Raw genomic sequence first — 13,632 nt, 5'->3', positions numbered from 1 at the left:
CTCATGGGTGGAGTTCAAGACTCCTGCGGTGGCTGCAGTAGCTTGGGCCCCTTCGACCAGAGAAAGCTGATCTCCGGGTTCTCAGCTAAATAGCGCTACCTAACACTGCTTTTATGTGACATATTGCATGGCTGCAGGACTGGAGGGTTATTTTGGCATTCCTATGTGGTGTGGTATAGTGTGGCAGTCTCCATGGACGTGCGGGCCTGTATTACCACCCACAGCCAAGAAACGCGTTCACGGCAAGCCTTCGTCTCCCCTAAGAACATGCTATAAGAGAGCCCCGGAACCTCCCTTGGGTAAGTCTTCTCGTCTGCATGTTACCGGCGTCCTTTAGCACGCAGTCTCCCAGCACTTTAAACACAGATTTTTTCCCCCACACAAGATCCATATGCTATTCTCACACATACAGTATAGTCACAAGCACAGACCCTAAGACGAGCTGCGAAAAACTAGCTGGTTATTTTTGTTTAACAACCACAGCCGCCATCCCGAACTTGATAACTTCTTGCTCGTTAACTCTGGTAGCTTAAATTTACGTGTTTACTAGCAATTGTTATTCCTGTTTCATTTTTTTGTTACTTTTCGTATATAAATTCCTAACTGAACCTTCTGAAGGAAAGATGAAACGTATATTTTATTCCATGCTAACTTCATGCTGCAAAAAGAGCAGCCTATGGTGCGTCACTTTATACGATAAGACGATATGCGGAGGCCGCCCACCCCATCAAAACAACAAACAATAATCGCAAACCGGCTTGTGTTTTTCTGCTTCGCGCCCTCTCGTGAAAACTACAAAAGAAGCTGAATGGGCGGACCGCGTTAGCACATGCAGCGGTCCCCAGACTACTGCAACTGGCCATGCACGCGTACACGACAGGTAGCTTGCGCATATTGGCATACTGTTTGACTTGCAAAAGACCCTCCTAACAGTTTCGCTCTTACTTTCTTGAAAGTCATTTCTGGCAACACCTCAGGCAATATTTCCGCGAACTCAATGATGATGTTCGCGTAAGCGCTCTTGCTCGGCACCACGAAACGCAAGCCTTCAGCTTTCAAAAAAGTCGAAGCCTTTCAAAAAAAGACCCGCCGCGGTGGCTCAGTGGTTAGGGCGCTCGGTTACTGATCCGGAGTTCCCGGTTTCGAACCCGACCGCGGCGGCTGCGTTTTTATGGAGACAAAATGCTAAGGCGCCAGTGTGCTGTCCGATATAAGTGCACGTTAAAGATCCCCAGGTGGTCGAAATTATTCCGGAGCCCTCCGCTACGGCACCTCATTCTTAATTTATTTTTTCACTCCCTCCTTTATTCCTTTCGTAAAGCGTGGTTCTGGTGTCCGACGATATATGAGACAGATACTGCGCCATTTCCTTTCCACAAAAAGCAATTATTATTATTATTATTATTATTATTATTATTATTATTATTATTATTATTATTATTATTATTATTATTATTATTATTATTATTATTATTATTATTATTATTATTATTATTATTATTTCAAAACGTTTGGTTCTCCTCTTCGAAGACTCTCAGTGCCCTTCTGCTTGTCCCTTTCCCGAGGGTGTTTTTCCGCTACATCGACGACTGCTTTTGTATCATCCAAACAAGCGTGGTAAGCAAGTTTCTGGCCCATCTGAACAGCCTGGAAGGAGTCAATCAGTGCACTATAGAAGAATAGTTGGACGGCGAACTACCATTCCTTGATGTCCTTGTTTCACGTAAAGGCCAGGGTCTATATCTTTCAGCGTATACCGAAAGGAGACGCACACTGGCCGCTACCTCAATTTCAACTCAGTGCACCCTGCCAGCCATAAGAAGGCCGTTGTTAGCACGTTACTGCAGCGTGCGAAAAGATTGTACACAAGGCCCCAGGATGTGACCCTGGACGCGAAGAAGGTATGGGATGACCTCAAAAACTGTGGATACCCTACGCGCTTCATCGACGCGGTGGAACGTCAGCTGTCAAAACAAGGACAACCGGACGCCCGCCCTCCGTTCAAGAAACGGGCTTCTGTGCCGTATGTCCCGGAAACTAGTGAATGCCTAGCACGTGTCCTACGGGAATATCACATGCAGGTGGTACGTGTCCCGGCTACAAAGATGCGCCAGCAGCTTGTAAAGGTGAAGGACACACTGCCAAAGGAAAGATTCCCCGGAGTTTACGAAATCCCCAGCGCGGACTGCAGCAGTGTGTATATGGGGGAAACTACTGGAAGCGATTACAGCAGCACGCTCGGGACGTAAAGAACGAAAACATTCGCAGAAACGCCTTAACGGAGCACGCCGTCGTGAATGACCACAAAATTGACTGTGACAAGGCAAGGATCATCGCAACAGAAAAAGGAGCAGCACCACGACTTCATTTGGAATCCCTAATCATACAAACTACGTCACACACGTTAAACCGGAACGACGGTAATCTAAACCCGATATACGCACGTTCCTTGCGCCGATTAGTCAACCATATTTAAACAACCGATGTTTGGATGAACTCATTGTGAACAAGGCTTCCGTGTGGGAGCCGAAACGTCAAGAACGAACTTTTTTTCACTGGTCGACGTCTCTTATTTTTCAAATGTACGCTCCCGGGCAGACGGGATTCCGTCACACGCTCAACTTCAGTGCCCTTCTATCACAACTCTAAACCCGAGGCGCCCTAAGACTGCGGAAAGAAAGACGAAACGCTTATCATCTGACCAACAGTATCCTCCCATAAACAAAAAAAGAAACGAAATATATTATTTCCACATAATAGCGGCTACACGAGCGCCCGTCCTTGACTGGGGTTGTTTCCCGTTTGCGTTTTTTTTACACCTCAAAGGACCACTATATCCTTTCACTACATGTGTTTTTTTTTCTTTTTTGAATCATCGATTTTTTTACCCTTGAAAACGCCTATGCTGCCGAAGTTGAAAAGGAAGAGCACGTCACGAGACACGAGACATCAGGGGTAGAGCTTCTTCCTTGCTCCTTCGTTGCGTTCCAAGCCCCCCGCCGCAGTCATTGAAGATGCCGTCCGCGAGGCTTACCTTCAGGCGCACTGAGAGCGAGACCGCTATAATCGAGGTCATCGAGTCCACGGAAAGCAGCGCTGCCAAAGGATGGTTCAATTCCAAGTTCAAGAAAATGGCTGCTTACGTAAGTTCGAACGTCCATGTACCTCTGTTGTGCGCCGCTTTTGTAGTCTTAGCAGTGAGCCTGAGCGTTTAGGGTGCTGGCACTCTAGCGAAGAAGCATACTTTCGATTCAGGAAATATGGACCACGCCGCGCAGACTACGGAGACTTTTAGGCAGCAAAGCGCTTTTTCCGTTCCTCTTAAGAGATGCCTCCGCGCTAGCTATAAAGCGTCTTTATCACTCGTGCAGTCGGAAGCGAAAGCACATGGAACGCTTGCGCCGTCTGTCTGTCTGTCTGTCTGTCTGTCTGTCTGTCTGTCTGTCTGTCTGTCTGTCTGTCTGTCTGTCTGTCTGTCTGTCTGTCTGTCTGTCTGTCTGTCTGTCTGTCTGTCTGTCTGTCTGTCTGTCTGTCTGTCTGTCTGTCTGTCTGTCTGTCTGTCTGTCTGTCTGTCTGTCTGTCTGTCTGTCTGTCTGTCTGTCTGTCTGTCTGTCTGTCTGTCTGTCTGTCTGTCTGTCTGTCTGTCTGTCTGTCTGTCTGTCTGTCTGTCTGTCTGTCTGTCTGTCTGTCTGTCTGTCTGTCTGTCTGTCTGTCTGTCTGTCTGTCTGTCTGTCTGTCTGTCTGTCTGTCTGTCTGTCTGTCTGTCTGTCTGTCTGTCTGTCTGTCTGTCTGTCTGTCTGTCTGTCTGTCTGTCTGTCTGTATGTCTGTCTGTCTGTCTGTCTGTCTGTCTGTCTGTCTGTCTGTCTGTCTGTCTGTCTGTCTGTCTGTCTGTCTGTCTGTCTGTCTGTCTGTCTGTCTGTCTGTCTGTCTGTCTGTCTGTCTGTCTGTCTGTCTGTCTGTCTGTCTGTCTGTCTGTCTGTCTGTCTGTCTGTCTGTCTGTCTGTCTGTCTGTCTGTCTGTCTGTTCTCGTTGAGTTCATTGGCGTCGGCGTTGGCAATGTTCTAGACTCCGATGATATTAAGGAAAGAAAGGGCACATTAACTGGCTCCCTGGGTCAGTGGTCGCCTCAATCGCGCTTTGAGTTGCGTGGCGGGGGTGACAGAGAGATGTGGGCTGGATGCATTAGAGCTCAAAACGCTGTGGCTGACACGCGCCACCGCAGCAGTAGGCCGAAGCGTTCATTGGATGACCAACCTTTCGCGATCAACCATTAAATTGACTGCCACCTGCCAGGGTGGCAGGGTGGGCGCGCTGCCTATATATACGTGTGCGCAACGCACTCATCATTGCAGAGGGGTGGTGGTTGGTAGGCGATTATCTGATACGGGTCCCGTTTGAACCCAATATATTGAACTTATTTTTGGAAATGTGGCGGAGTGTTTGAAGGTTGCTTCACTTCCGCCACCGGTTGGCCCCCCGTATTTCACTGCCTCCGGGATCGGCCTGGGACATTATAGCGCGCGACTTTTCTATCCTTTCTTTCTATCCTGACTTTAAGCTCTCCTACTTTCAACACGTGGTAGCGATTGTCGCTAAGCTTGAGCCAGTGGGAAGCCTGTGCACTTTCCTTTTCATTCTTCCTGGCAACAACAGAAAAAGAAGAAGATCATTGCAGATGCCAAGCCGCGTCTACTTGCCCGATGCACTGCAGCTTTCGCTCTCTTACCAGGTTAAGCAGTGGTTGACCCACAGCTAATTTTTTTTTATCCAGCTGAGGTTCGGCTAGATCACTTGGTAAGGCAGCACCCGCTTAACGGCTGTGGGGGCCCGGCGCAGCGACTGTGAAGACTCGGCTCGGCGGCGTGGTGGTCACATGATGCGTTGCTATAGCAGCGGCGCAGCAAGGACGTTCAAGGTCACACGTGAGACTACGGCGAAATCCCTCCGTGATAAGCAGTAACAGCTTTTAAAACGATGTTACGTCTTCAGCCGATGCAGTGCCCCTCACAGTGAGAGAGTGTAATCTACACTTCCCTGCGTGGTGGACGCAGATAATCTTTCAGTTAAACTCTGAGCGCAAGGCCCGAAAGAAAGCTATTTTTAATTGATTGTTTAATGACCTGCGTAGCCAGTAAACTTTTTAGAGCCTACGGCATCTCCACGGCACCATAGCTCCAAATGGTATGGATTTTTCGCCTCTGTCCCTCACTCCGAAGCAGAGCGCCCATTCCTGCCCCTGCTTGCGCGTTAAGTCCGCAAAGCTGAGTAAATGCAAGCCAACCTGTTTGCATTCAGTGCAGGCAACGAGTGCAGCTTCTCAACTTCCCGCAATAATTTACGTTAAAGATTTAAGCCCCGCGGTTTCTGAGTGCACAGGTATGATTACCGATGGCCGGCGCTTTATTTTCTTACAGATCCGCAAGCCATTAGTTTCCTTTAAAACCAATCCAAAGGCTACAAAAGCATATACTGTGTTCTGTTCAAAAGAGTGAGGAAATCTTAAAGCCACACTAAAGTTCACGTCGCGTACGAAAGCATTTTGTAGATTCAAATTATTGCACTCGCATGAAATGTTTATCGTTTGCTCATACATTCGCAAAAAAAAATATATAAAACGCACGAACGCGACCGCCAAAAAGTACACCTATAAGATTGCTGGGCGGGGTTATTATACGAATAAGATATTGTTTGTTTCGAATTATTTTCTTTATAGCCCAGGCTTCATAATGGCACTCATTCGTCAATTGCTCGGTTCTTTTCTGCATCTTTCATAATGTGTTTTCACCATTTGCCATGTATGCTGACCGCTAGGAACCGCCGAAAGAGCTAGCCAGCGTTGTGCCGGGCTAGTATAATTCTATTTGCAGTTCAATCCTGTTTTACTACCGTACTTGAACGCCTTCAAGCGGTCGCCGCAGCGCATTAGCCGAGACGTTGCTCGGTGTTGGCCGCTTCGATGGAGTGTGTCTTTGCTACAAGCGACGCCACGTCTCGCTGCCACAGTAGTAGTAGTAGAAAACATTTATTGCAAAAAGGTAGGATAGAGAGGCGAAAATACAGATTTTGGGCGGACTCCTTACTTCAGGACCCCAATGTCCACCGCAGTTGCTCTTGCTTGCGATATCAGCTTTCGCTGCGTCTCCAAGTCAGAGCTGAGCAGGGCAGACTCCCACTGTTCCTCGGAGTGATGTTTGTCTAGTTCGGGGGGGGGGGGGGGGGGGGCATGGGACCGGAGCAGCCCCATGTTACATGATATGTTGTTGGAATTCCGCCACACCAGGGGCAGTTGCTGTCATATTTGTCGGGGAAGATGATGTGGTACTTGTGTAGGTTAGGAAAGGTGCTCTCCCCTCTACGTACGGCGAGCGCCTCCTCCTTCTTCGAACACAAAGACAAGTCTATCTACCCAACCACACCGTAAGCTAACGGCGGCAGAGGCGAGGGAATGGCGACAACTACAGACGAACGCCTTTCGCTGCCACAGGAAACTGCCAGTGGGCGCGGCAGACGACAAGATCGAAACATAATAGAAGAATCATACTACGGCCCAACCTCGCCCCAGGCAACGGTATATGCGCGTCACTTGAGGCCACAGTGAAGGGAAACTTTCATTGGCACACGCAATCCCGCACGCACACACGCGTGAACACACAATTAAGGGCAGCGTTGAAGCTGCAAGCAGTGACAGAGCCTTGTGCCTGTGCAAGCAGCAAGCGCAATTCCCCCATCTCTCCAAACAAAAATAAATAAATAAAAAATAAATACTTAAGAACTAGGCAAAACAAAGCGCACCACCAAGCGCTCGCCTTATCGGCGCATTTGAACGGCCGAGCCCCTCTTCAGAGGGCTTGCACTGCGTCGTCAACTCTAAGCAGGCGAAAGCGAAGCCCGGAACCCGCCTCGCTGTTGCTTTCGAGCTGACGAGAAAGTGAAACTTTTATGCGAGGTTATTTTTGGCAGTGACGCGGGAGGCCCAGAGGAAGGAAAGGAGCAATAAAAACTATATGGCACACTTCGCTTTTCCCAGTCATGAGATGCCGCAAAATGCTAATGCTCGTAGCGCCCGTAACGCTACCTGCAGCCGTATTCTGCAACGATCCATTTCCGTACCTTTTCATTGTGTTTTCTGCCATTGGTCGCTGCATTCATTGCCGTAGAGCGTCAGCGCAGACGTCACGCTGGTCCTGACAAACATGTCCACCACGCTCCCGGCTTGAATGAACCCGCCTGGATCGAGCCTACGTGGCGCACTGGCCGACCGGCGGCGACGCCCACGAGTGACCGAGCACGACGACACGCATGACACGCCTGACGAGCTTTATCGCCGCTGATTCAGACTCAAAAAAAGAAACTTGCCCTCATCTGCGCGGCGAGTTAGCCCAGTGAGGTCTGTGTACCTCAACCGGGCTGGACGCGGCGGAAGTAGGCTGGCTAGCTGCGGCGTCCTGACCAGGTCCGCTGTCTGTGGTTAGCCCCAACCTGCTTCTTTCGTCACACTCACGTCACGGCCAAATGAAATAGAAAATGCAATGAACCGTTGCAGAACATGGCCCCTGGTCTGCCGCGAAGGCAGAGCATCCTCTCCTAGGGCGTAAGTCGTTGGTCCCCAAACAAAACTGTCCATAAACATAGTCGTCCTTGTTAACGAGTTGTGAAGAAACAATATTCACATAGAAACACGCTATGATTAAGGTGTGCTTCAGTGCATAGTGGTAACCAGTGAAGTTGAAATTAAACAAATTTTGAGCTACAGGACCATTATCCTGTTCGCCATTAAGACTGAAATCATTCTCAACGAGTCCAGGAGCGTCTAAGGTATCCTAGACGACTGAGTGGCCTATGATACACTTTATGACGTGTCGTTGCCAAATGACTTAACTCCTACTACAACTGTCCATATCCCACAAACCGCTACTACCTATCAGCACTCACTTGGCAGAAAGCTACTTAGTACAGCTCTCTACGTGGCACAAGCTGCAAGAGAATTTTGTTGAGATAGCACATTACGCTAGCACCTCGAGCCTTCAACGTGGCAGCCCTTGAGCTGCGTGGCCGCCCCTGAGCTACGTGGCGGCGCCGTGGCCGGTCACGTGGTTGGTCACGTGGCGCGGAGCAGCTGCCTGCGGCGCGGCGGGCCGGCGAAACCTAGTGGGGAGGTGGGAAGTGGAGAGAGGGAGAGAGTGATGCAACGGCCAGCGACGAAGGTGAAGAAGGAACGCCCAGCGAAACAGAGCGGCGAAAGACTGACTTTTCAATTCGAATGAGCTAGTGCCACTCGGCCAGATGTAGCTCTCCCGTCACTCCACGATTAACCAGAACTAAACCACAGATATTTTTCTTCATAGCCATTCATGCAATGCGAATAATGGTAAGACAAGTCGACTAGCTAGATTTGCACATTAAAGCATAATCCACGTTGGAAAAGGAAGATCACTATGCCATTTAAAATTTTTGCTGCAGTCCTGTTGTGTCCTCCACCCAAAATACTTAAAATCAAACATCAAATTGAAGCACTCGTCATCTGGTTCTCATCAGCATCTGCATCCACGAGAGAATAATGCATGAGCTCCCATGGGCTCTGTGCATTTTCTGCTTGCCAGAACAGCGAGCTTCCACTTTAACCACGCGCAATTGCGTCGAAAGGAAACCTGAAGGACTTAAGAAATTAGACCCGTCAGCTTAATGTCCGTTGCATATGAGGTTTTACCGAGGTAATCGTTAATAGAGTCAGGGCAACCAAAGACTTGAATGAACGAAATGATCAGGCACGCTTTTGTAAAGGGTACTCGATAATAGACAATATACACACTGTCAATCAGGCGTTAAAGAAATGCGCAGAATATAACCAACCATTCACAGATTACGCGGAAGCATTTGACTCAGTCGAAACCTCAGCAGTCATGCAGGCATTCTTAACCAAGATGTAAAATAGCTTTACGTAAAAGTACCGAACGAATATTCTATAAAGGCTACACAACCTCCAAAATCCGACATAAAGACAACAATAAAATTCCAATGTGAAAGGGTGTCAGGCAGGCAGACACGATCTCTGTAGTGTTATTCCCCGTCTGTTCACGAGAGGTGTTCCGAGGCCTGGGCTGGGAACAGCTAGGGATAAGAATTAATGGAGAATACCTCAGTAGTCTGCCATTTGTTGATGACACTGCCTTGCTAAGCCAATCAAGGCATCAAGTGCAAAGCATGATCAATGACCTAGACAGGCAAAGCAGAACGGTGGGTCTACAAATTAATATGCAGAAAACCAAGGCAATGTTCTGCAGTCTCAGAAGGGAACTTCAGTTTACAATTGGTAGAGAGGGGCTTTCAGTGGTAAGGAAATACGTCTGCTTATGGCAGGTAGTGACCGTAGATCTGAATCTCGACAACAAAGTAGCAAGAATAAAAAGAATGGGATGGAGCGCATTTGGCAGGTTTTCTCGGATAAATAATGGCAGTTTACCAATTTCCCTCCAGAGAAACGTATATAAGAGCCGTATCTTACTGGTGCTCACCTATGAGGCAGAAACGTGGAGGATAACTATAATGGTTCAACGTAAGGACATTGCAGCGAGGTATGGAATGTAAAATGATTGGTTTAGCGTTAAGAGAAACGAAAATTGCAGAGTGGGTCAGGGAAGAAACGTGGATTAATGACATCCTAGTTGAACTCAAGAAGAATAAATGTGCTTGGGCAGGGCACGTAATGCAGAGGCAAGATGACTGATGGTCGCTAAGGGCGATGGAACAGATTCCAAGGGAAGGCGAGCGTAAGAGCGGGCGGCAGAAAGTTTGTGGCCGGATGAGATTAAATAGTTTGCGGGGATAAGATGGCCGCGGTTGGCAGAGGGCAGGTTTAATTAGACAGATACGTTAGATGTCTTGTCCTGCAGTAGATGCAGTCAGGCTGATGATGATGAAAAACATTGTAAACGATTTGGCTCCAGAAAAGTTATTCATAATTCTAGTCGTCCGTATTAACTCGGCTCGTATTAACGAGGCATGATTGTATTCCAATTGGCGATCCCAACCAAGTTTTCTGGTTCCGGGAAACCAAATAAAGTGTTTCAACGGGTGATTTGGATTCAGATCATTAGTTCTGTTTATACCGCTACGAATATCTTGCTCCTTCACTCCAGATCGCCTTTTTGAATACGGCACCCCGGAGCCCTTCACTAAGGCGTCTCTCAAAGCCTAAATCTCTTCGGCAAGTTAAACCCCATAAACCAAACCAAACTAAATGTTTCTTTCTGAGTGCATTTACCCGTATCAGCACAGAGCGTCAGTATGAACGTTACTCGGTGACGGCCACGGTACGATCGGGTGCGGTCCTTCGCAGGTGATCTACGTCGTGGTGGCAATCGTCATCCTGTGGCAAATCCGTGGTCTCCATCTCGACGCACCTTCGGCAAGCGGCTACATCGTGCTGTCCATACAGATATTCTTCGCCATAACACTGGTGCTGGCCTGCGTGAAGCTGGCCCTTAGCTTCCGGGAGTTCCACTCACAGCTGCACAACGAAGACTACATTCCTTCAAAAGATCCTGAAAGTGGCGCAAGTGCAGACGGAGGCGGAGGGGATGAGCGGAACGACTTCGAAGACTTCTGCCGCTTGCAGGGTTTCCCGCTACCCGGGCAACCTAAGAGCGATGCAGAGTCGGACGACGAGGAGAGCGGCGAGATGCAACGGGTCGAGCTGCGCTTCTAGCCGCTCTACGCCGGTTCCGCAGCGGCCGCACGCGCGTTTGTCGGCCTGTGCTGCTCTCTCTCTCCAGCTCGCGTCCGTATCAGGCGTGGCCTCCTCATAGAAAAGGAAACAGTACCGCCGCATGTGCGCATTAAACTTGCCTTGTGAGTCTGAGTTTATTTGCTTCATTCTGAAGAGCAGCTAGAAGCGCCTCTTCGACGCCTCTGCTGGAACGCTGTTTCGTTCCTTGTTGTTCATTTCTCAGATATTGTTCCACGCGTGGCAGACTTGCTCTATATTAGTGCCCCGATCACCCGGGCAGTTAATTTCCTGAATGAAGTGGGCTTATCTAATGAATGCAAATTACTACAATACAAGCCCCAATACATTTTAAAATAACCTCTTGCTGGGCAAGTTGGTAACTGTTGATCTTTGGTTACAGGAGCGAAAAAAGACACAAGGCTGAAAGAGGGGACGGAGCGTCCCTCCTTTGAATTTTTCTTAGACAACCCGAAAATATATACCGTGTTGCACACAAGCAATACTGCCACATTCAAAGTTGATATGATAGCAAACGACTGAAAAAATTGTTCTCAGCTTTATACAATGACTGAAGGCCTTGTGCACTTTGTATAAGGCTGAGAATTTTTTCAGCCGTTCGCTATCATATCAACATTGAAGATGGTAGCATTCCTTGTGTGCAAGACAGTATATATTTGCACGTGTTGCCTTCGAATACAACATTAGTCCGTAATTTGTCCGTAAAGTTCCCAGCCTGAGTCAATTAAAAGAAATGCGTTTAGCATTGAAATCATTTGTGCAGCACCCCTTCGAAATAGTTTCCCTTGCAGTTTATACACACCTTCCATCGCTTCTTGAGGTCTTCGAAACAGTTGGAAAACGATTCTTTCGGCAGGGCTGTCACCTCTTTTGTCGTGGCGTCTTGAATGGCCTCCACGCTTCCCATCCAGAGACCATTTAGGGCTCTCTTGCGTCACACGAGTAAACAGGGAAAAATCGCATGGGGAGAGGTCAGGTGAATGTGACGGATGGGGAAGTACAATCATGCTTGCTGCGCTTTGCGAGAAATTTTCTCACGCTGAGAGCAGTGTGCGGCCTTGCGTTATCATGGAGTAGGCTCCATTGTCCAAATGCCCATAAGTCAGGGCGACAGCGTCGCAGTGCACCACGCATGTCTTAGAGCACGCGAATATAAATCTTCTGATTCACTGCATGCCCTTCTGGGACGAACTCGATGTGTATAACACCTCTGAGGAAAAAAAAACTACCAGCTTCGTATTTGTTTAGGTCTTCTGTAGCCGCACCTTTCTCGACGCCGGTGAGCTTGTGGACCGCCACTCGGCGCTATGTCTCTTTGTTTGAGGATCGTATTGAAAACATCATGTTTTGTATTCAGCAATGATGCTGTCCACGAATAACCGCATCCTTCTCTGCCTCGGAGAGCAAATCAGCGCTCACTGATTTCCGCATGTCGTTCTTGTCCTCTTTGAGGCAGTGGGGCACAAGTCCTATATTCAGCTTTCGTTTCCCCAAGTTTTCCCGCAAAATTTGGTGGCATGTTGTCTTACTAATGTCGAGAGCATCTGATAGCACGCGGATTGTATTGATGGTGTCTTGCTGTATGATTTCCATGATCCGAGCCATGTTGTTTTTATTCCGTGAGGTTGAAGGGCGCCCCTGCCTTGTGTCGTCTTCCACCGACGTTGTCCAAGAAACGAACCTCTTGTGCCACTCGAAAACTTGCGCCCGCAATAATGGCTTGTTGCCGTAACCGACACGAAGGAGCTCATACGTCTGTGTGGCTGTCGTGCCAAGCTTCACACAGAATTTTATGTTTACACGCTTTTCGAGGTGAACGCCCATCTCCACATTCGCTCATAGCAGAATGCGCTGACGAATAGTGACAACGTATTTTTCTACGTGTAGTGCCATCTAGCGGCTGCCAGAGCAATTAACAAATAGCTCAGGTTAGCCAGAAAAAAATGGCGCTACTCATTCGTACTAACATTTGTTTTGAGGAACCATTACTAGAGCATAAAATCAATGCGTCTCGAAACTTTACGGACAATGGTTGTAAATCAGTTGTGAGTGGCGCTCCGTCCCGTTTTTCTGCCTCGTGTTGTGTCTTTTTCAGGCCTGCAACCAAAGATGAAGCCCCAATACAATTAGCTGAACGCGGCTCACTGATCCCTTCCTTAGTCTTCTGTCCAGGCGCAGGCCTGCACAAGGCAGTATTCCGGCCCCGGGTGTGAACATAAATGCGTTTAAGAAGCAGTGCACTAGCAGTTGCTCTTCCAAAGTGTGGAACAAAGAGATGTGTCCTCCTCCACCCGCAACTTTGCGAGTCATGTGTATGCAGCCTTTATCGAAGTCAAACTGCCAGGCCTGTAGCCCGTTAGCTAGGCGTAGCTGACCAGGCGGTTTGCATGACGTTCCTGTTATCTCCTCTTTGGTGTCTCTGCAATGTGTCAGTTTAGTCAGCTTTGTGAAGCACATGGCGTCATTTAATAGGAGCCATATACCGGGTGTTTCAGAGAAAACTGATGAAATTTTCAAAAATAGGCTTTTTTGGGGTTCAGTGGTTAGGGCGCTCGACTATTGATCCGGAGTTCCCGGGTTCGAACCCGACCGCGGCGGCTGCGTTTTTATGGAGGAAAAACGCAAAGGCGCCCGTGTGCTGGGCGATGTCAGTGCACGTTAAAGATCCCCAGGTGGTCGAAATTATTCCGGAGCCCTCCACTACGGCACCTCTCTCTTCCTTTCTTCTTTCACTCCCTCCTTTACCCTTCCCTTACGGTGCGGTTCAGGTGTCCAACGATATATGAGACAGATACTGCGCCATTTCCTTCCCCCAAAACCAATTATTATTATTATTATTATTATTATTATTATTATTATTATTATTATTATTATTATTATTATTATT

The 13,632-nt window shown here is 48.3% G+C and overlaps 1 protein-coding gene across 1 annotated transcript; it reads left to right on the top strand.

Annotated features, from left to right (window-relative positions):
• The first annotated feature begins 3,004 nt into the window (after positions 1-3,004).
• Positions 3,005-10,789, top strand: LOC144112074 (uncharacterized). Its single transcript, XM_077645151.1, has 2 exons — positions 3,005-3,143; positions 10,338-10,789. The coding sequence occupies exons 1-2, from the start codon at positions 3,015-3,017 to the stop codon at positions 10,704-10,706; spliced, it is 498 nt and encodes a 165-aa protein (XP_077501277.1). The 5' UTR covers positions 3,005-3,014; the 3' UTR covers positions 10,707-10,789.
• Positions 10,790-13,632: the final 2,843 nt, after the last annotated feature.

This window comes from Amblyomma americanum, unplaced genomic scaffold (assembly GCF_052857255.1).
Source record: "Amblyomma americanum isolate KBUSLIRL-KWMA unplaced genomic scaffold, ASM5285725v1 scaffold_42, whole genome shotgun sequence".
Taxonomy (NCBI): domain Eukaryota; kingdom Metazoa; phylum Arthropoda; class Arachnida; order Ixodida; family Ixodidae; genus Amblyomma; species Amblyomma americanum.
This window is presented reverse-complemented; position numbering and strand designations above follow the sequence as displayed.